Consider the following 23,323-nt stretch of genomic DNA (forward strand, 5'->3'; position numbering starts at 1 on the left):
AAGTCGGACGCTTAACCGACTGCGCCACCCAGGCGCCCCATTTTCCCTACTTTATTTTATTGTCACATCATTAGCAACCCACAGATATATTTTCCTTAATGTGTTTTGTTCCATAGGAAAGGTTGCTAAATCGGGGTTCTGCTGGTATAATTACACAAGTCTACAAAATGTTATCTCTGTAGAGGACAGGGTAGCCTTTCCTGGCACGGATCCATAAAGCTACTACCCAACCTGCTGAGATTATCACAGCTGTATCTTGGGTTGTATGCTTACAGTATACGTGTTATAAATTGGCTAGATCTTACACCTGGTTGTTTAGGTCATTTCTGGGTCACTACTCTTAGTGTCTGTTTATTTGCGTCTGTTTATTGCAAATTCACACTCTCATCCAGTGGTAGGTGCACAGCTTATAGCTGTGTGTGATACATAGCATTTACTTCTATTTTCCAGTAACTCAGAAATGAAGTTTTCTTTTTTCTTAACTTCTCCCTTTCCACCTATCGTCAGATAGAGCTTACTTATTACTCAAAATAACTTTTAGCTGGTTTGGTGTTTTATTAATTTAAAAATTAGACTGCTCTTGGATATCCAAGCTAAGATTGCTAAAAATTCATGAAGAATGTCTATTTCTCTTTAGGAAAAATTTCTCTTCAGAATCTCCTCTCAGTTACCAGAAGTCTTTCAAAGTCCATTAATGCTGGACACTCACAAGTTCCCCCCCCCCCCACCCCCACTGAGCTGTTTTTCCCCCCAAAGCCAATGTGATTAAGTTACTGTTTGGCAGGGATGGCTAGAGGCATTTCTTATTTGTTTTGTTTTTAATGCCTTGTTTTAAAGGCTTATTACTTAAGATAGTGTCATAGGGTACAGGTTAAGAAGAATATTATATCAGAAAAGACCACCTGTTATAGTCTCCTCAGTTGAGGAAACAGGCTTCATGAGATTAAGTAACTGTTAGTCAGTGGTGAGTCTCCAAGATCTTAGGTAAGCACCCCTTCCATGGCATCTTTCTGTCTTAGCTTTTCTAGGTGAAGGGAAGTCTGACTGAATGACTGTGTGTGACCTGAATGATGTTGAAATACAAGTCAAGTTGGATCTTAACAAAACTATTTTTTTTAATATGAAATTTATTCTCAAATTGGTTTCCATACAACACCCAGTGCTCATCCCAACAGGTGCCCTCCTCAATGCCCATCACCCACTTTCCCCGTCCTCCCACCCCCCATCAATCCTCAGTTTTTAAGAGTCTCTTATGGGCGGGGGGGGGGAGGGGTGATGGGTATTGAGGAGGGCACCTTTTGGGATGAGCACTGGGTGTTGTATGGAAACCAATTTGACAATAAACTTCATATATTGAAAGAAAAAAAAAAGAGTCTCTTATGGTCTGCCTCCCTCCCTCTCTAGCTTTTTTTTCCCCTTCTCTTCCCCCATGGTCTTCTGTTAAGTTTCTCAGGATCCACATATGAGTGAAAACATGTGGTATTTGTCTTTCTCTGCCTGACTTACTTCACTTAGCATCACACTCTCCAGTTCCATCCACGTTGCTACAAATGGCCAGATTTCATTCTTTCTCATTGCTAAGTAGTATTCCATTGTATATATAAACCACAATTTCTTTATCCATTCATCAGTTGATGGACATTTAGGCTCTTTCCACAATTTGGCTATTGTTGAAAGTGCTGCTGTAAACATTGTGGTACATGTACCCCTATGCATAAGCACTCCTGTATCCCTTGGGTAAATTCCTAGCAGTGCTATTGCTGGGTCATGGGGTAGGTCTATTTTTAATTTTTTGAGGAACCTCCACACTGTTTTCCAGAGCAGCTGCACCAGTTTGCATTCCCACCAACAATGCAAGAGGGTTCCCATTTCTCCACATCCTCTCCAGCATCCATAGTCTCCTGATTTGTTCATTTTAGCCACTCTGGCTGGCATGAGCTGATATCTCAGTGTGGTTTTGATTTGTATTTCCCTCATAAGGAAAGACGTTGAGCATCTTTTCATGTGCCTGTTGGCCATCTGGATGTCTTCTTTAGAGAAGTGTCTATTCATGTCTTCTGCCCATTTCTTCACTGGGTTATTTGTTTTTCGGGTCTGGAGTTTGGTGAGCTCTTTATAGATTTAGGATACTAGCCCTTTGTCCGATACGTCATTTGCAAATATCTTTTCCCATTCTGTCGGTTGCCTTTTAGTTTTGTTGCTTGTTTCCTTTGCAGTGCAGAAGCTTTTTATCTTCATGAGGTCCCAATAGTTCATTTTTGCTTTTAATTCCCTTGCCTTTAGAGATGTGTCAAGTAAGAAATTGCTGCGGCTGAGGTCAGAGAGGTTTTTTTCCTGATTTCTCCTCTAGGGTTTTGATTGTTTCCTGTCTCACATTCAGGTCCTTTATCCATTTTGAGGTTTTTTTTAAACAAAACTTTAAACCTCTTTCTGTTTTTAGTTATGTTTTAGTTGTATCAAAGGAATACATGTCTCATTTTAAAAGTCAAATTGTGACTACAGTGAAAGACAGCAATACCCTCTTTTCTTTTCCTTGAGTGCACCCAGGTCATGTTACAAACACTCCAGTGTCTCTGTCTCCTCCTCCCCTTCATTTCTCAAATCCGCTGCAATCTGGCTTCCACCTCCCACTGAAACTCTTCTCTCAAATGTTGTAAAATACTTCCTAATCTCCAAACGCAAAGAATATTTCTCTCCTGTCATGTTATTCAGTCTTAACATTTGTTATTGTTAAAGAGTGTCTCCATTTTGGGATTCTCATTTCCCTGGCTTTTGTGATTCTGCTATCTCCTGGCTCTCTTCTTACCTCCAGGACTATTCCTCTTTCTGCCCTATCTTCTTTTTCTTCCCTCCATTTAGATGTAGGTTCCATCTTTTGCTCTGTTCTGTATGCTTGCCTTTCTTCTGTTGTTCTAACTTGACCACGTATGCTTTAGTGAGCCTCATTTTCTCTCCAGCCTGAAGACTTAGGCTCCTAGGACCAGTTACTTAATACTCTTCAACTAGTACCAGATGTCATACATGTAATTAGAACTTAGTATGTCCAGTGTAGACATATTTATCTGTTCCCCCTTCCTCTTGTATTTCCTATCATAGTTGGTGGCCCCTTTATCCATATACTCTCCCTAGTCAGAAATTCAGGAACCATTCAGGAGCAAGTAGAGAATATTTGGACTCTGGAGCCAGACTGTCCAGTTTGAATCCTGGCCCCACCACTTAGTAGCAGACTGTTTTGACTGCTTTGTTCCCCAGTTTCCTCATCTCAAAAATGATATTAATTATAGTATCAACCTATTATGAAGATTGGCTGAGAAAATACATGCAACACATTTAGAAAAGTTCCTGGCACATAGTGAGTGCTCAGTAAATCTTTGCTGCTGTGATCGTCCCCTCATACCCTGAGTCGAATTCCACGGGACATTCTGTCACTTTCTCCCTCTGCGTATCTTTCAAAGCTGTCGTCACGTCCTCTTCATCCCACTGCCGCAACTGGTGTTCATACTTTCCTCAGCTCACCTGCACAGTGAAACGGCTCCTCAGCTAAGTCGCCCTGCCACTAGCCGTGTTCCCTTCTACTTGCCATTCACGTGGTGCCAGAATGACGTTTATTCAGTTTTTTATCCCTAGCATAGAAAAGTTGTTACATAATAAAATGACAAACACAGTAGTCCTCTGCCACTTTCAACTGTTGTAGCTGGGGTTGTTGCCCTGGTATTCACTTCTATATTTCTTACCACCAGGCTTGGATTGCTTTTTTCCTGATTGTCAGTTTTAGATCGATTCTCGTGTCTTTCTGTTATAGTCTTTGGGAAGTTCATTCTTTAATACTCTGCTCCCATTCTCCCAATATTGTTACATCACTATTTTAGTTACATTAGTAGTTAATGGTCAATGTTTACGTTACAGTTTTTACCTAAATGATTACTGACATGGAGCCATGAAATATACTAACGTTCTTTTCTTGAACAACCATTTGTTTCTTTCTAGAGTTAACAGTTGTCTTTTTTTTAATTATTATTTACCTTGTTCTCTGTGCACCTGTAACTTTCAAATGTACCCACCCAATGGTAAAGCCTCTCTGTCAGTGTCCTAACTGATTAGATATTCTGTCAGTTAATTTTTTAGGCTAGCACCGTGACTCCTGGATGTCCCCTCTTCCAACTCCAAACTGAACTGGCAGTTCTCTGTGCCTACTTCACAAGTGTCCTCTTTGAGGGCTTCTTGTCACCACTCTTGTGGCTTGGATACTTTGTTTTCTGGATTCCAAGTTAACCCTATTTATTGGTTTATTCCTTGACTTTACTAAAATACATTTTCCAGCAGCTTCCTGAGGAAGAATTCATCATGGGAAGTAAGCCTTTTGCGTGCTAAAAAATGGCTCTGTTCTATCTTCACACTTACAGAATTCTGTAAAATAATTTTTTTAAGGCATTGCACCACTGCCGTGCAGCTTTTAGTACTGCTCTTAAGGAGCACAATATCTTTTTTATTCCTCATCCTATATTCCTTACTCTTTAATCCTATAATGTATGTAACCTGGATGGGTTTGTTTGTTTTTTACTCTGGAATATTTTAGGAGATTGTCTTTATCCCATATGTTGTGAAATTCCACAGTAATGTATCTTAGCAAGAGGTTTTTTTTTTAACTAATTGTGCTAGATTTTGAAGGGTCTGTCATCTGTTGTACCACTGGATAATTTTCCCCTTTCATTTTCTGTGTTCTCTTCCTAAAACTCCTCTTAAGCAAATGTTAGATCTCACATTCGTCATCAAGAATTTTCATATATTTTTTACCTATTTGTCCTTTTTTTCCTGCTTTCTTCTTATATTCTCACCTTTATCTTTCAACTTTTCTAATACATGTTTTAATTTTTGTAATGGCTTTGATTTTCAAAAGTTCTTTCTTACATCCTGGTTGTTTGATTTTTCTCTAGCATTTTATTCTTGTTTAATGGATGTAATATATTTTCTCTTATCTCTCTGAAGAAATTATAAAGGTTTTTGTTTTTTTTTTTTTAAGTTTTATTCTCCTTTACACAATGCCTCTTTCCTCTCAGTTCCTTTTTTTTTGTTTGTTTTTGTTTTTGTTTTGTTCTGCCCTGTCTTTTCTAGGCTTTCCGCAAGTTTCTGGTGATCCTTAGCCAAATGGTCATACTTTAAAAGTAAGGGACTAAAAGAGCAGTACTTGAATGTCAGTATCTTGAACTCTTATTTAGGGCCATTTGATTAATCCAGAGATGAACTCTCGAACTTCCTGTTTGGGGGCTGGCAGTATGAATAGGTCATAGAAAATTGACTGCTGGCATCAGGGGAGTAAGGCAGGGAATCCACTAGTCAGTGTGCTGACTTTCACTTAATCTCCCTGTTTTCAGCCTTTATCCCCACCCAGACTTTCCTTTGTACCTGGAATTTCAGAATCCAGCAGTTTCTTCAGGGAACAAATAGGTAGAACTCTTTTGGGAAGGGCAAAGGAATAAGGGATAAATCCCTCCATGTATACACTTTAATGCCATGATTGCTTCTATCCTACCTGGTTCCTGGTACTTTTGACTCATGAGCCTTTCTGGGACTGTAGTGTGACTGAGCTGGTCTTTCATTGGTATCCCCTTTTGCAAATACTTTGTTTACAGTTTTCTATACTTGGAAAGTCATTTACCAGTCTTCATTTTTGTCTTTCAAAAATTTATTACCATCACTGGGCCAGTCCTCTCTCCCCTCCACCTTCATCTCCTCTGATATTCTCTTTGTTCTTCTAGATTTATACTTTTTGAAAAAATCATCTCTGTTATTTTACTGTGGTTTTGGAGGGAAAAGAAGGAAACACATATTTTAATTCTCCATGTTTAGCCAGAAGTCCAGAACCAGTTTCGTCTATCATCATTCTTATCAGCCCATCTACCTTCTAAACTTATCATATAAGCACCTGAACTGCTCCTCTGAAATACCATGTTCCAATATGGATTCAAAACTAGGTACAGAATGACTTGCATATGTATTCTTTTGGGTGGCTATAAACTATCAAAGGCCTGATGAATCTTTAATATAAAAATGTTACAGGGAAAATTACATGCAATTACAGAAGAATATCCCTAGGACCAAATGATGCACAAAGAATACGGCATTTAAGAATATTACACAAATCAATGAGAGAGATCGAAAAGTCTATAGTTACATTTCTTTGAAAAGCAAGTTAAGCAATGGAAACCTTGGCAAGAATGTAGCACGAAATAAAAAGCATTGTTATGGTTTCACAAGGTGCAGTACTGCTGGCTTTATAGATATTAATGCCAGGGTGGAGTTAGAGGAAACTGAGTCCACCTTCATTCCTCCATCACACATTGTGCAAAATTAAAAGCAAATGAGCAGTGCAAAGTCATGAAAAGGGTAATGCGTGGTGTCTCCTTGCTTTATTCCCAAATAAAGCCAGCTGGGATGATATAGTACAGGAAATGACTATGTCAGAGTAGATAAATTAGATGTATTTCTCAGTGTCTAGATAACAAATAGTGTGTATCCCAGGTTAGGAACAGTGCCAGCTGGCCTGAAGACAAAATAGTCATATCCAGGGATTGGCATACTTTTCCTACAAAGGGCTGTTTGGTAAGCATTTTAGGTTTTGCAGGCAAGTGATGATTTCTGTCACAACTTTTTAGAAGTTTAAACAATTAAATCTATTATTAAGGAAAGAAACAGTCTAGAGGTGAAGGCAGGCATCAGATAAATTATCAGTGTGATGATATTAAGCAAGCAGTAATATAGAATACAATATAATATTTTTTAAGAGAGGCAGCTTGTATTTGAAGGTCAGGAAGGCCTCTCTGAAGAATTGGCATTCATGCTGAGACCTGAAGATTAGCTAGACGAAATAAAATTGATGTCCTTTCCAGGCAGAGGAAATTGCCTTCGCAAAGGCAGAAAGGCAAGGTGGTGAGGGTGGCAGGAGCTGAGACTGCAGCAGTAGACAGGGGCTGGATTAACGAGGGCTTTGTAACCCAGCACACGCACAGCTTGCTTCAGTGAGGCTGTGAAAACAATGAGTTTCTGTTCTGTCTGCATCCTCTCCCTTGATGGAAAGGAAAAGCAGTCTAAGGACTGTGTAGGTATGTGAGAGCACTTGGCCCAGGACTGAAACTTGACCACCGAAACTTCACCAATCTCTGCAGAACTAACAGAGTGGTAATTTTCTGTTCTCCATTCACAGGAGTTTTTTGAGAACCCTGCTTTTCGTCCTGATGGTTTGAAACTCTACCCTACCCTGGTGATTCGTGGAACTGGGCTTTATGAGCTCTGGAAATCAGGAAGATATAAAAGTTATTCTCCTAGTGACCTGATCGAATTGGTGGCTCGGATCCTTGCTCTTGTGCCTCCATGGACTCGAGTGTACCGAGTGCAGAGGTAGTGTGTTATCTTTTCTGCCAGAAATAATCCGTGATGAGTCTGTGTACAGTTTCTTTTTTTCTTTTAATGTTTATTTTTGAGAAAGAGAAACAGTGTGCAATCGGAGGAGAGGCAGAAAAAGGGAGACACAATCCAAAGCAGGCTCTAGGCTCTGAGCTGTCAGTACAGAGTCCAACACAGGGCTCAAACTTACAAAGAACGATGAGATCATGACCTGAGTCAAAGTCTGATGCTTAACCAACTAAGCCACCCAGGCACCCCTTGTTCATAATTTCTAAAATGAGAATAGTCTGATTTAATATTGAGGGGTTTGAAAATTTTTTTAATCAAAAATGGGACCCTGGAATGCTGTAAGTACATAGGGATGGAAATGAAAGGACAGTGTGTTCAAGCCACTTTGCCAGTATCTTATTTATTCATGTATTCATCTCGCCATTGATTGATGTGCCAGGAGATGGCATTGAGATGGTAACAGGCATGATGCTTGGTTCTAGGAGCTGATGACTAGATACAGTAGTGAGGACGGAAGGAGGAGGTGTAGCCGTGTGTCTGTTATCCCTGTTGTAGAGCCTCTGAAGAAAAAAGAAAGAGTAGCAACAATTCCATTCTTTCCAGATGTCAATGTAAGTGTGGAGAAAGACTGACCTGTTCCTGATGGCATGAAGGAAATCATCTTAACTGCGTTTTTCCTAGGAGAGAAAAACAAAGATCTCATTTGCATTCCTGGCCTTTATTACCTTTTTTTTTTTTTTTTTTTTTTTTTACAAGAAACATAACCTTGAAGAAAAGTTTTAGGAGCCAAAAAGTTACCTGTCTACCTACAATCTTGACAAAGCCATTCCTGTATTTACTGGTCAGTAAGGCACATTTTCACCACCTTGCCAAAACCTGCCCGGATTCTAGTAGTACAAATACACAGTGAAAAGGTGACTAGTAAATGCATGTGCAATCAATTGCTGTGACTGTTACTCTACTGAGCACAGTTGTGTTCCCTGATAATATAAAACAATACTGAAAACAAGCAGAAGTATCAACTAAAGGAAAATTATCAAGAGCATAAATGGATTTGCTTAAAAGTTGAAGGATGTTCACACCATACTTCTGCCACAACATAGTGATTTCTTAGGTTTTTTTTTTATATTATTGGCCCAATTTAAGGATCTAAATTGCCTAGATGATCTCGGCAATTTATTTTTTTAAATACTGAAGAAAATTCAGCTGCCAAAATTGTTTGCATTGTCTTCCCCCTTCTTTTTCAACCCTTCTGAAACCATTCCGTTCAAAAGACAGTAGGAGGTGCTGAACAGTTTAGGCATCTGCACAGACGTGGGGGCCACAGGCTCAGAGCAGCATGTGTAGGCTGCTCTTGTGGACAAGGCAGTATGAACAGTGTGGTCTCTTGCATACCAAATGTGGTGAAAAGGCATTCTCGCTGAGGGCTGAGCAAGGCGAGGAGGATGTCAGGGTGCAGAGAGGAGGACAGCAACAAAAGATTGGTGACTTGCAGAGGGTTGATCTAATAAGTAGATAATATCAAGGTTAATGGGAGCTAGATTTTGTGTTACCTGAAAAGGACATCACAATGTGAAAAAGGAAGAAGAAGGTACCCCATGGTATTTTAGAATAGGAGACATTGGTGTGAACTCATGGTTTTCAACAGATAGGTAGATACAGAAATAATTGTAAATGTAATAAATAATAAGTATAGTGTGTGTGTGTGTGTGTGTGTGTGTGTCCTTTTCATAGACTGTTTAGTACTACATTCTTGGCATTTTTTGTGCTGTTTCTTGGTGATTTCACTGTTTAAAATGGCCCATAAGTAGTACTGAAATGTTGTGTAGTGTAAGAAGGCTCTCATGTGCCTTATAGAGAAAATACATTTGTTGGAGAAGTTTCATTCAGCCTTGAGTTATAGCACTATTGGCTGGGAGTTCAGTGTTAGTTTGTCGGCAATACATGGTGTTCTTAAACACAGACACGTGTGAAACAATGTTATATGTTGGTCAGTTAATGAAAATGTTGTGTCCAGAGGCTCACAGGAACCTAGCCCTGTTTTTTCCCCTAGGAGCAATGTCTTACTATTCACTAATTTAATGTTCACGACAACTTTGTAGAACATAATTACTGTGAAGAACGAGAATTGACTGTACATTGTTTCAGAGTACCTCCCTACAACATGCTTAGTAATTACAGAGCAGAAAGAAAGAACTTTGGAGAAGACTGGCAGCTGGTTAAGGTGAATAGCATCAGTAATAGTACAAGGCACAGTCATGTGCCACCTGATAGTATGTATTAAAAATAGAGTCACTTCGGGGTGCCTGGGTGGCTCAGTGGGTTGAGCGTCTGACTTTGGCTCAGGTCCTGATCTCACAGTTCGTGGGTTCGAGCCCTGCATCAGGCTCTGTGCTGGCCACTTGTTCAGAGCCTGGAGCCTGCTTGAGATTCTGTGTCTCCTTCTCTCTCTGCACCTCCCCCGCTCACGCTTTGTCTCACTCTGTTTCTCAAAAATAAATAAATGTAAAAAAAACAAAACAAAAACAGAGTCACTTCTGTGTGACTCAGCCAAAGTGCCATAATCTGAATTGAATTATGACGCAACATCAGACAAACCCAAATTGAGGGATTTTCTAAAAAGCCTGAAATCTTCAAAATTATAAGAATTAAGGAAAGAGTTTCATATTGAAGGAGACTAAAAAAGTCACAACCCCTAAATACAACACAAGGTTCTGACTAGATCCTTTCAGTATAAAGAACATTATTTGGGCAGTGGTGAGCCTGTAGTGGAGTCTAGAGTTAGACAGTAGTGAAGTACCAGTGTTAATTTCCTGATTTTGATGGTCATGTTATGCTTATGTAAGAGAGGATCCCTGTCATAGGAACTACTATAAGTATGCTGGGAGTGTTGGAACAGCTTGTTCCCAGTTTTCCATCAAATAATTTAAGGAAATACACTTGGGACTTTTTCTGTAACTTTAGGATTGTTCCAAAAAATGTAAACTAATACTATTGTATTAGTGTTAGTACTAATACTATACTATACTAATACTAATACTGTAATAAGTAGTATTAACAAAGACAAAAGGAAAAGATTATTTGCATTTAACTGACTTGAACAATTAGATATAAGTGAAGATACTACTTCCCAGTAGCAGAGCATGGCAACAAATCTCTCCGTTGTGTTAATGATAGCAATCCTATCAGCTCTGAGTACCTGAGGCACTCAGCTGGCCCCTATTACTCATAGTGAGCCCCAACAGACATTTCCCCCAAGGGGATCATGTTGCTGGACCAGTTTTTCAACTGCTTATCATGATAGGATGCACCTCAGTAAAAACCATCAGGGGGACTTTAAGAAACAACATTTAAATTTTTTTTAATGTTTATTTTTGAGAGAGCGTGAGCAGGAGAGGGGCAGAGAGAAAGGGAGACACAGTCCAAAGCAGGCTCCAGGTTCTGAGCTGTCAGCACAGAGCCCGACGCAGTGCTCAAACTCGAGAATCGTGAGATCATGACCTGAGCTAAGCGTCAAGTCAGATGCTTAACCAACTGAACCACCCAGGCGCCCTGAGAAACAACATTTATTACTCAAATGTCCTGGAGGATACCCAGCAAACCTGAGGGGTACACAGTGAGGTTGTGGGGTAGGAAGGGAAAGGCATGAACCTGGACCTCAGCCTTTATTTGGATCCAAGGGTATAGTGTCTAGGGCTTTGTGGGTTCACTCTTTATGGTTAAAGAATAGGAATGGGAATTAGGGTGTGATAAGGAAGAAATGGGGCCACTCAGGTGGTCAGTCATCTAGGTTACCCAGGGCTTTGTGAAAGAGGGAACCTCGTGGGGGGAAGGGCAGCCTTATTCCTTATCTGGTTGTTTAGCAAGTCGCTGTGTCATACAGTGGCAATGTGTTTATTCAGGATGGATTTCTTCTGACATCAAAAACTTAATGTCAAGCACTTACACTACAGGGCAACCAGAGAACACTGAAGATAATAACTTCCCACCAGCAGAGAATGGCAGCAGATATCACAGAGTAGATAGAAATTTCACAGCCGTAGACACCATAGCTTTCCTAACAGAAGTAACAAGGTCACACAATCAGATGAATTTGCATTCTCCCCCTTCACTTTCAGCTTTAAATTTCCTACTCCTGTACCAGTGAGTCAAAGGCAACAGAGACAGTGCTATAACATTAAAAGCTTAATTTTATAGATCATGAAATATAACCATAGGACATTATCCTGGCCTACCACCAACTGAGAAGATAAGGACTTTAAGAAAACCAGAGCAGCAGAAATAATCTCTGTAGGACAATTATAAAGGGGTCATGACCAGAAGAATTTAGAACATGTGTATTATACAACCAAAAGTTGTATGATGAGAAGGGCATAATATTGTGGATAACCAACCTGAGGCTGATGAAAACAACCTCCCTGTTCTCAGTTTTCCTGTCTGTGATGACCCCATTACAGCTCTCTCTGGAGAATCGGGCAGTAGAAGAGCTCCTCAGCCCTAATGCCAACAGGCCATACTGTCAGTTCTACTTCTGTCAGTACATCGCTTAAGAGATTTATGCAGGGCAAATGGTACGGGTGGGTGTGAGCTTAAGATTTTGAATTGACACTCTTATTACTTTACAAATGTGGGGCAGGGGATTAAAATTTAATGGAATGCTGTGAAACGAGGTTCAATCTCTTTAAAAATGTGGAATTAGTAATATCTCAGACTCAGAATTTATTTCAAGATAGTGATGACTCAGTTCCTAACACAGCAAATGCCTTTGGTAGAGAGAGTCATCCAGAGTCTACCTGTAATGTCAGATTTTCATGCTTTGGGACTGATACTTCGCTTAATTTTGAATGCAATTATTTTCTAGGTGTTTTAGAATAAAGATTAAAATCTTTGATACTTTCTATTTTATTTTTATATTTTTTGTGTTTCTATATAACTATGCTATTGTTAAACAAGTTTCCATTAGAATTCTTTTGTTTCATATAGCTTACTGTGGACTAATGTTCAATAAAGCATTGGTTTCCCTGTAAGCGTGGACAGAATTCCTTCAAATATGTTACCTTACGTTTTGCACTGAATATTACTGAACTATTACTGTCGCTACCTACATAGGAATTCATTCAGATTTATATTTTGCTATTTTTTACCCATTTTTATTTACATATTTTCTTTGTATATACTGCATAAAAAGTTGTTCAAATTTATTTTATATTGACATGCTTTTTGTTGTCAATAATCACTGAAATTCTGGCCTAGATTTTCATGGTGCTGAGGGTAGTGAGTGCTTCTATGTACCACCGTTCATTGATTCCCAAGACCTTTCTTTCTGAGAATGTGATTTTATACTTTTTTCCAACAGAGTTTGTAGAATATTACTAATTATCCAGAGCTTACATTTCCTACTTAATTTCCAGCCATACAGTACTGTATTTACATACCAAAATAATTTCTTTATAAAGCTACTTTAAAAATATTTTTAAAATATGTATTAATAACCTACATATATTAATATACATAAATAATATTATTTTTCCAAAAATTTCCTTGTATATTTGAAATGCATCTTTACACAGCAGTACATTTTATATACTGGCAAATATTCTGTTTGCATTTCTGTGTCCATTTCTTATTAAAGGCTTAGAGTAATCTTCATAGTTAAAATTTTAATGGCAGCACAGTAGTCTAGCATTTTGTCTCATTTAGTAAAATGTTCCCTAATGTTGGACATGTAAGTTGCTTCCAGCCTTCTTTTTTTTTCTTTTATCATTTTTTTTCATGGTTATTACTTATTTAATTGAACTGATATATGTTTCACCATTTCTGAAATGTAAAGCTAAAATAAAATAAGATTTTAAGGGGGTCCCCGGCTGGCTCAATCCAGAAGCCCCACATTGGGTGTAGAAATTCCTTAAAAAAAAAAAAATTCTTTAAATAATAAAGCTTTAAGAGTCCTGTTAACACATTTAATGAGTAGCAAACTAGGAATTAAGAGTAAAACTCTATTCAGGACCAAAGGGATGTCCTTGGTTTTTTTTCAACAAAAATCTCCCATTGACTAAAGGCTATGCAAATAGTTGTCAGTTTATTAAGCTCTGAATTGCACAAAACTCCAATAGGTGGGAGAAATGGCCAGGATAGAAGGATGTGGGTTGTGGGGGCAGCCAGTCTGCAGGGGACGAGTGCTGGAGGCCAAGGTTCAGGTCTAAGACTGTAGGCAAGAGCACAGGCTGGGAAGAAGTCTAGAGGCAGAGGTTAGTGCATTCATCCAAAGCCCTTGCTTTCCAGTCTCTAGGAGGCCGATGCTTTCCTCAAGCAAGGGTTTTTGCTTTGCAATCATTATCCTGACCTCCACTACAGCTAAAATCCATGTACATAGAACTTTTTACTTTTGATGAAGTAATCTACTAGACTAGTATAATCTAGGACTACTCATGATAAAGGAACTAAGTAAGCATCTTTGTATGATGATGATGAATATACTTTCTGGAACAAGGGGAGTTATAGTTTTTGCTTATATATTGATATGGTTTTCCAAAGGGATTTGGATAATCTACCAATTTAGAGTGATAAATAGTTATCTCTATAGAATTTTGCATACTTATATTTTTTTATTTACCTAGGGGTTTTAATTTGTATTTCTGTAGTAATTAGTGAAGATTAACATTTTCTTCATGTAACTGATTATTATTTGTGTTTCTTCTTAAATTAGTTGTCGGTTTATATATAATTTGCCATTCAGGAATCTGGATCATAAAGTAGATGGTACTTTTTATTGCGGTAGCTCAAAGAAAATTTCATTAATTTTACTTTTATCTTTCAGAGCCCTTTTGAATTATCTTCACTCTCCTCGATAAATACAAAGGCTAGGGAGACAAAAAGCCATATCCGTGTTCACATAGTACACTTCACACTTAGTAACAGTCTGATAGCTGTGTTCTTGTGAAACAGGTTCATGCCTCTGCTTAAAAACCTTAAATTCCATTTACTCATATTTATATTTGGTTATAGCTCAAATTTGGTATATCTGGACCTCTAGAAAGAAACTGGCGGGGCACCTGGGTGGCTCAGTCAGTTAAACGTCCGACTGGCTCAGGTCATGATCTGATGGTTGGTGGGTTTGAGCCCCACGTCAGGCTCTGTGCTGCCAGCCTAGAGCCTGCTCTTGATTCTGTGTCTCCCTCTCTTTCTGCCCCTCCCCTACTCATGCTTTGTCTCTCTCTCTCTCTCTCTGTGTCTCTTTCTCTCAAAAATAAATATAGAAAAGAAAAGAAACTGATACCAATAGTTGATGGTAAAGTTTTGAAAATAGGGGTGCTAAGGAAAGTTTTAGTGGGTAACTCAAACATTGTACACAGTGTGTACAAGAGAAGGCTGGGTCTCTACACAGTGTTAAGTGACTAAGAAACTTGATTTGGGAAGAGAGAATCATATGGTTTTGACTTACCAACATTCCTTCTAGCTTCAGTTTTAAACTTTTAGAGCAATTTGGAGAATGTAGAAAACTGACAAAGAAAATTTTGGCAAAGGAGAAAAGCCTCCTCCCAGAGTATAGAATCTGGGTAATTTAATAATTAGAGTTTATTTTTGTTTTAAATCATAGTAAAGGAAAATCATACATGTCTTCGTGCTCTGAGCCTTTAGGATATCTGACTCTTCCTATGTAGGTTCACCCAGTGACAACTTCTGCCAGTGACAGGCGATATACTTAGTATCGACTTGTGAATCTAAACATACAGGGAGAAGAAAAATGTTTTTCAGATAGGTGTTAGAAGGGAGGGACAGAGGAAGGAAAGTAGGGTGGCTCAGTAGGTTGAGCGTCCGTCTTCAGCTCAGGTCATGATCTCACACTCCGTGAGTTCGAGCCCCACGTCGGGCTCTGTGCTGACAGCTCAGAGCCTGGAGCCCGCTTCGGATTCTGTGTCTCCACCTCTCTCTGCCCCTCCCCTGCTCATGCTCTGTCTCTGTCTGTCTCAAAAATAAATAAATAAAAATTTAAAAAATAAAAATAAAAAAATGAAAGCACAATGTTTTATATTTGACTTTTTAAAAATACTATATTTTACAGATACATTGCTTGATATTTTTAATTGGACATTTTCCCCACCTTAACTAATTTACACTTTTAATTTTATGACACTTGGGTCAATAACATTTTACTGGGTATTTTTATGAAGCAGTATTCTAATAGTGATTCTGTATTGCCGCCTTGAAGGGTGCAGTGAATGATTAAATGTAAAATTCTGTCCAGACACATGATGGAGCCTCAGGAAAGTGCTGCTTCCTGCAGGCTATTTGACAGCTGTCGGCCTCCATGTGATATTTAAGTCACTCTGAAGCATTAAAATAGGAATACCAATTTGCAACCAAAACATGCTTCTGAAGCTTGAGAAACTTCAGACCAGAAAAGCTCTAGACATCACTTTGAAAGGTTTTTGATGAGCAAATTGCAAATATTAGCACCTCTGAGCTTAAAATGTTACCTGTTGAAATAGAAAAGTGAATAAATATTCTTGAATGTAATCTCTCTTCAAGCCAAGAAAGTGAAACTAGATTGAAACAAACTGAGAAACCTAAAAATAATCTTAACTCCTACCTAGATGGAGTTCAGATGGTCAGTAATCTCACCTGGGCTTTGAACTCCTAGAAGACTATAACAATATCTGTTTATATATTCCAGATTATTTACTACACTATTCTGTGTATAGAGGATGCTCAGGATATATAGAATTCTGGCCCTTCATTTTCATTGAGAAAGACCTTATCACTGAAAGTGGAGATTGCCACATTTCTATTCCTTAATGAGGAAAAACCAGCACCTGGCATACTCGAGGCACGTCACTGCCAAAGACTGTTAAAACCATGTTGCGGTTTTGTAGTGACAGACATGAATTCAAGGACATTTATGAACTGTCTGCATCATTATAAAGCCCTGTATTACTCGGTCCTTTCTGACTTGTGCTTTGGCCCTGATTTGGCCAGCTTTGGGGACACATGACCTGTGTAGTCTCATAGGGCCTGGAACTTGGCTTAATGCTTTGCTTTCGCCGTCTTGAAATTATTGATAATTTCTTAACAAGAAGCTCTTGTCATTTGTACTAGGCCCCACAAACTATTAGCCAGCCCTGCTGGTAGTTCTTTCTGTCATATAATTCTGCTTAACAACACTATATGATAAAACCTATCCCTTACAGAGTTTACTTTTGAAAATTTTAGGGTCTTTTGAAAGTACGGGTTCATTATTAAAAATACTTGTAGAGCCCATCTTCCTTTGCCTTCCCATCTCTCCTTCCCATCACCATGCCATGGAGGCAATGCCATGGAGGCATTAACCGTCTGCCATCTGAAGAAAGGGAGAGTAAAGGTAGGGAGTACAGTGGTAGCAGCTTGAGTAGTTAGGAGATTGGTTATACTGAGCAAATAAATTATTTGATTTAGCAAAAATGTAAATACATTAAAGATAAAAGAGCCAGATTTCTCACTGTCTGAAGGGATTTATAAACACTGAAAGGTAGAAAGTTGAATGCTGGATTAGAATTGTAATTATCAGCATGAACTCATGGGGCTTTTAAATTTACATATAGATATAGTTATGGATATATAAACATATATATGCTTGCATGTACATACATATATGAGTGTGTGTGTATATATATATATATATATATATATATATACACATAATACATACATAAATTTCTTGGTTGTTTATACTGAGAGTCTAGAAGCAATGATACCTCAGTAGTAATGAACACAGTGAGTGCCCAGATCTTGGTTTATAAATACCATTCTCCACTTAAAAGAATCAGGGCTGCTTGGAAAAATGGCCAGTTCCAGGGCTGGGACAGCAAACGTACAAGATAAACCTGGAACATCTTGTTGTTCCAGAAAGTAAGGAAATATCCAAGGAATGAGGACTTGTCAAAAAGACCCAGAAACCAGCCTGAATACACACCTACTGACCAAATCTAATTTAAGCAAAATAAATAATGTTAGTATCAGATTACAGCTCTTTGAATGAAATAGGAGTCCACGAGTTCATAAATAAATAAATGGAGAAGAGGAAGTTCTTCCTTACAAGCTCAACTAAGAAATGCAGAAGGGATGATAATCACCAATTTGACAGCCATTATTGAGATGGTGAAACAAGAGTCAGCGGTGTATGTTAGACTAGTAGTTGAAGGGTTGATGAGGAACAAGATTTTGTTCTGATACTGTGTGCTTGTTTCAGCCCTCGTACTGTAAACAGGCATCATTTCGCAATCTGCTTAACCCATTTTTCACATTATTGTGTTTTGTGTTGATTTTGCTGTTTAAAGTGGCCCCACACATAGCGCTAAAATGCTTTCTATCTAGCATTCCTAAGCACAAGAAGGCTGTGATGAGCCTTTGAAGAAAACGAATATTGGATAAGCTTCATTAAGGCATGAATTATACTGCTGCTACCCACAAGTACTATGTTAATAAATCTTATATGTTAAATAAAGTATCTTTAAAAAGAAACACATAAAACAAAGTTATGTATTGATCAGTTGAAGAAAATGTGACCACAGGTTCACAGAAACCTATCTCTGCATTTTCTGCAGGAGCTGTGTTTAAGTATTTGTGAATTCAGTGTGCAAGGTACCTTTATGGAATTTAAGTGCAGAGAGTAACAAGAATCGAGGTATCTGTCACATAACGGGTACTAACAGTGATTGCCATTGACTTTATCAGATTAATTTCATGTCATGTATAACATGAAATTTTAAATTTTACTTTAAGTTGTGAAAGTACAGATATTTGTAAGTTATTTATAAAATGTCTCCGGGTATAAAAGGGCATTTAGAAGACTTGAACTTTGGTTTATGTAATATGAAACAGCAAAATATTTAAAACGGTATATTTGCACATTCCTTGCTGAAATAAAGCATATTTTTTTACTTCAGTAACCTTCATTTAGTTGCATCTGATTACTAATTTAAAATGTATTTGAGTTTTTTTTTTTTAATTTTTTTTTTTTTTTATAAAGAGGGAATTTTTTTTTTTTTCAACGTTTATTTATTTTTGGGACAGAGAGAGACAGAGCATGAACGGGGGAGGGGCAGAGAGAGAGGGAGACACAGAATCAGACACAGGCTCCGAGCCATCAGCCCAGAGCCCGACGTGGGGCTCGAACTCACAGACCGCGAGATCGTGACCTGGCTGAAGTCGGACGCTTAACCGACTGCGCCACCCAGGCGCCCCAAAATGTATTTGAGTTTAAGAAAATAGTTCCAGGGCGCCTGGATGGCTCAGTCAGTTAAGCATTCGACTCTGATTTCAGCTCAGGTCATGATCTCATGGTTTGTGAGTTTGATCCCCGCATCTATCAGTGTAAAGCCTACCTGGGATTCTCTCTTTCCCTCCCTCTCTGCCCCTCCCCCATTCATGTTTTCTCTTTGTCAAAATAAATAAATAAGCTATATTAAAAAAGAAATTACAGTTTAAAAGATAGAAAGTTAGTTTTTTTTTACTAAAACTGTAAGTAAACCACATATATTAACTAATCACTTAAAATATATTTATTCAATATCACTCTAACTTTGAACTCCCTGTTGTGTCATTGTCTTAAAGAATTTTGGCTTTTCATTGCTTCATATAGTGTCTACTGGAAACTCCATTGGCTTCCAGAGCCTAATAGATTTACTGTGTATAGTTTTTTTTTTTTTTTTAAGTTTATTCATTTTTGAGAAAGAGAGAGAGAGGCCAAGCATGAGCAGGGGAGGGGCAGAGAGAGAGAGGGAGACACAGAATCCGAAGCAGGCTCCAGACTCTGAGCTGTCAGCATACAACAGGATGTGGAGCTCTAACCCAGGAGCCACGAGATCATGACCTAAGGTCAGAGGCTTAGCCAACTACTGAGCCACCCAGGCACCCCTGTGTGTAGGGTTTAATGTTAATTGATTGGCCTTTGATCCTTTTGAGTGAATGAGAAATATCTTATTAGAATTGAATGGGTGAATTAGCTAATTGTATGTACTTAACATTTGGAGGGATAAGTAAAAAGAGAAGAAAAAGACTCGAGATAATTCAAAAGCAAAAATGAGAAGAAAGGATATTTGGTGTATTCTTCAAGTCTTTCTTCTAATGAGCCAAATATTAGACAAAACAAACTGGGGACTTGTCTTTGAATAGGAAACAGATATGCTAAGTATACTCTTCAGATTTGTTTTAACTTTTATCTTTAGATGCTGATTTCTGTCTAAAAGAGGGTGTTGGGGCTACCAAAATAAAACTCATAACTTCAAGATTTGACTGACATGTACTTGATGCCTGGCACTTTATGCTGTGTTGATGGCAGGAAATAGAATTTTCTCCACTCATATTTAGGCAAGCTGCAACTCTTCTAATGCAGGGTTGCTTCTAATTTAGATTTATATGAAACAAGGGAAAATATATTCTTTTTATATATTTGTTGTTGTTGGCTAAACCAGGCTTTTGAGCTTCCTGGTTACTTATCATTCAGCAACGGGTATGGGAAAGTGTTTATAAGCCATCAATAAAGTAGTGCATTAATAATAATTGTTATTCTGAGGCACCTAGGTTGCTCAATCGGTTAAATGTCCAACTTGATTTCAGCTCAGGTCATGATCTCATGGCCTTGGATTGATCCCCCCATCCGGCTCCATGCTGACAGCTCAGAGCCTGCTTGGGATTCACTCTCTTCCTCTCTTTCTTTGCCCCGTCCCCCAGTGCTGTTTCACATGCACGTGTGCGTGCGCACTCTCTCTCTCTGAAAAATTAATAAACGTTTAAAAAATAGTATTTCTCCTCTTTAGACATGTTGGATTTCTTGTTTTGTTTAGTACATATATCTCTTCAACCAAAAATCATTACTGATGATGATCAGTTTTGTTTTATACTTTGTAATCTTATAAAATGATTTCCATCAGGTGTTTCTCACAAAACCCCTGAGTGGTTGGTGAAAATCATGATTTCATGGATGGGAAAACTGAGGGACAGAGAAGCCCTGAACCTTACCTCCTGGTTAGAATATCCTTCTTTTCTGATCTCCTCTGTAGATTTTTGTATGTTTGGGTTTTTCTGTTTCCTTTTTTAAAATATCCCTGCCTTTCTGCTGTAGAGAATGATTTATATATTGCAACAGCTGATTTTTTTTTTCTGCAGAGATATTCCAATGCCCTTAGTCAGCTCAGGAGTAGAGCATGGTAATTTGAGAGAGCTGGCATTTGCAAGAATGAAAGACCTTGGAATACAGGTAAGAGTCTGACAGTAACTGTTGAGATCAAAGTAATCTGAAACACAAGGCACTTAACTTTGGTACACACAGACTCCCAAGTTTGGTCAAAAAGTTTTCATATACTGAAGGCATTCTTACTAGGTGTATATAAAACATGAAGTTGAAACCAGTGGTTGCAAAGGCTGCATCTTCTCCCTTGCACCCCTCTGCTTTCTTCTAAAAGAGCATATTTGTCGATTTAAGGGTGCCAGATGCCAACTATGATCTCAACTCTCTTTTTTAAATTTTGAAGTATTTCCTTTTTTCTTTTTTTTTTTCTTTTGAAGTATTGGGTGTTCAGTTCTTGACTAGTGGAGATAGAAGATATGAGTATGTGTTTGAAGACACCAGGATAACGTGTGTAAAATGATTACGAAACAGTGCTATTGCCCACATATTCCAATGTCCCTTGCCCTGCTCCACCCCCATGTTTTTTCAAGTACTTACTTATTTCAGATATTTACTAAACACCTTCTTTCTTCTGGCCTTGGACATGCAGAAGAGCCCAGGAATCTGCAACTTAACAGTCTCTGCACATGATTCATAAATCACATCAAGGTGATTATAACATAAATTCACAGTGCCCTAGAAACTCCTTCTTAGAGCTGCTAAAGAGGAAAAGCCAGAAGTGGGGTCAAGGCCTGAGCATTGATTTCTGGGCTCTGCCTTCAGCAATTCAGATTCACTAGGTCTGGAATGGAGCTGTGGGATGTTCTCATGAACAGTACAGACTTTGAGAGACATCATTTTGAAGACTGCATGTCATGTTTGTGCACCTGCCCAAGACATTTTATTCTCTCAGTTAAATTGTTATAGAGAAACCTTTTCAGAAAATTGTCCAAAGGAGAGTTTGTGAACATGATCAGCTTATTCTACAAAAGAAAGAAAAAAAAGACAATTTCAAGTTCTGGAAAAATAGCAAATACAGTAATCAGAGTAATTAATAGCACCAAACAAGCAGACAAGTCTGTATTATGCCCGTTCTTCTTCCCAGTCTCCAGCTGTCCTTGTCTTCCAGCACCTCTCTCCTCTGAGAATACCACAGCCAAAGTGACTGACCTGACCTGGTTATCCTGATAATTTCATCATCTAGCTATCGTCGTTAACCCTGTATCCCTTATATTCTCTCTTAAATTGGGTTTGAGTCTAAACACTGAAGACAGCTGAAAGACATCTAGCTCACAGACTGTCTTTACCAGAAAATGAGCACACACCAATCTCTGCTTTTAAAAAGCATTTTCTCATAACACCCCCCCCCCACCACCACCACCACCAAAAAGGCATGCAGGTGTTCATTAAGAGCATGTAACTATAGCTTGTTCACATGCAACCTACTGTATAGAACTGCTGTAGCTAAAAGACAACATCTAAATGTAATAGATTTATAATTATAGAGACTTGTGATCTTTGTTTGCTATATAATTTTGGAGTTCATGGAATCCACATTAAAGCATTATTATCTTGGGCTCATGTCTGGAACATGGAAATAGCTTTGTTTTTATAAAACTGAATAGTGAGCTCTTATCTTTCTCGTGGAATTCTTTACATATATAACAGCACTTCATAAATAATGCTGTTTTAGTAGTATAGCTTGCATGACATCATCACATTTCCTAGGGTGATCTTTTCTCACTGGTAGAAAATGTTAGAATCCTGAAAATAATTTTTACAGTTCTGTATGGGAAAATATACCATGGGATATATAATGGAATACTGTAATGACTCTGTAATTATAAATGTCAGGCTATGTAGTTATGTATACTGTATTGTGGAATAGAAGTGAGGGTCACGGGGTGCCTGGGTGGCTCAGTTGGTTAAGCATCCAACTCTTGATTTCGGCTCAGGTCATGAGCTCACGGTTCGGGAGTTTGAGCCCTGTGTCAGGCTCTGCGTTGACAGTGCAGAGCCTGCTTGGGATTCTCTCTCTCCCTCTCTGCCCCTCCCCTGCTTGAGTGTTCACTCACTCTCTCTTGCCCTCTCCCTCTCTCTCCCTCCCTCCCCTCCCCCCTTAAATAAACATTAAGAAGAAGAAAAAAAGACGTGAGAGTCCTATCACATAAGCTTGGCCATACAAGGAGAAGCATTGCATGTATATCATCTGCAGCCTCCCAGTGATGCTCTTGTGACTGTGGTTCAGATGTATAATAAATAGCTCTAGGTTCCATCTTTTTTCTTCCTTTCCTCCCTCCCTCCCTCCCTCCCTCCCATCCTTTCTCCCACAGTGCCCTTCTCTGAAAAAAAGAAAAAATACCACAGCAGTCTTTCCAACTTCTAAATGATACAAGCATGGTAATGCTAAAAATGTTAACTGCCATAAAATGATGAAGATATTTAAAAATTAGGAATTTGCTTTTTACTCTTCTGTATACATAGTTTTGGGTTCTACTTACAGGTACAGCTATATCCCCTGGGTAAAAAAAAAACTATTTCCAGGTTTTAGGACATATGTTATTTGGGTATCATATATTGATCTCTGAATTCTAAGCTTGTTTGTAAAGCAATACTATACTAACTTCATACTTTGTTTTCCCCTATCCTCAGATTTATTAAAGATGGTTTTATTTTTAAATTTGGTTCTTATTATCTCATTGTAAATTATGTCCAAACTTAATTTTGAGCTCAGGGTTTGGTGGAAAGGTATGAATAAAAATTGAATTA

General features: G+C 38.4%; 1 protein-coding gene across 1 annotated transcript in view; it reads left to right on the forward strand.

Moving 5' to 3' along the window:
* The window catches only part of ELP3 (elongator acetyltransferase complex subunit 3), a 97,670-nt gene that overhangs the window by 50,956 nt on the left and 23,391 nt on the right, over positions 1-23,323 (forward strand). The window contains exons 10-11 of the mRNA XM_043564906.1: positions 7,202-7,395; positions 20,554-20,644. Of these exons, the coding sequence (XP_043420841.1) occupies positions 7,202-7,395; positions 20,554-20,644 (285 nt within the window). The remainder of the gene's footprint in view (positions 1-7,201; positions 7,396-20,553; positions 20,645-23,323) is intronic.

Source organism: Prionailurus bengalensis, chromosome B1 (genome assembly GCF_016509475.1).
Source record: "Prionailurus bengalensis isolate Pbe53 chromosome B1, Fcat_Pben_1.1_paternal_pri, whole genome shotgun sequence".
Classification (NCBI taxonomy): Eukaryota; Metazoa; Chordata; class Mammalia; order Carnivora; family Felidae; genus Prionailurus; species Prionailurus bengalensis.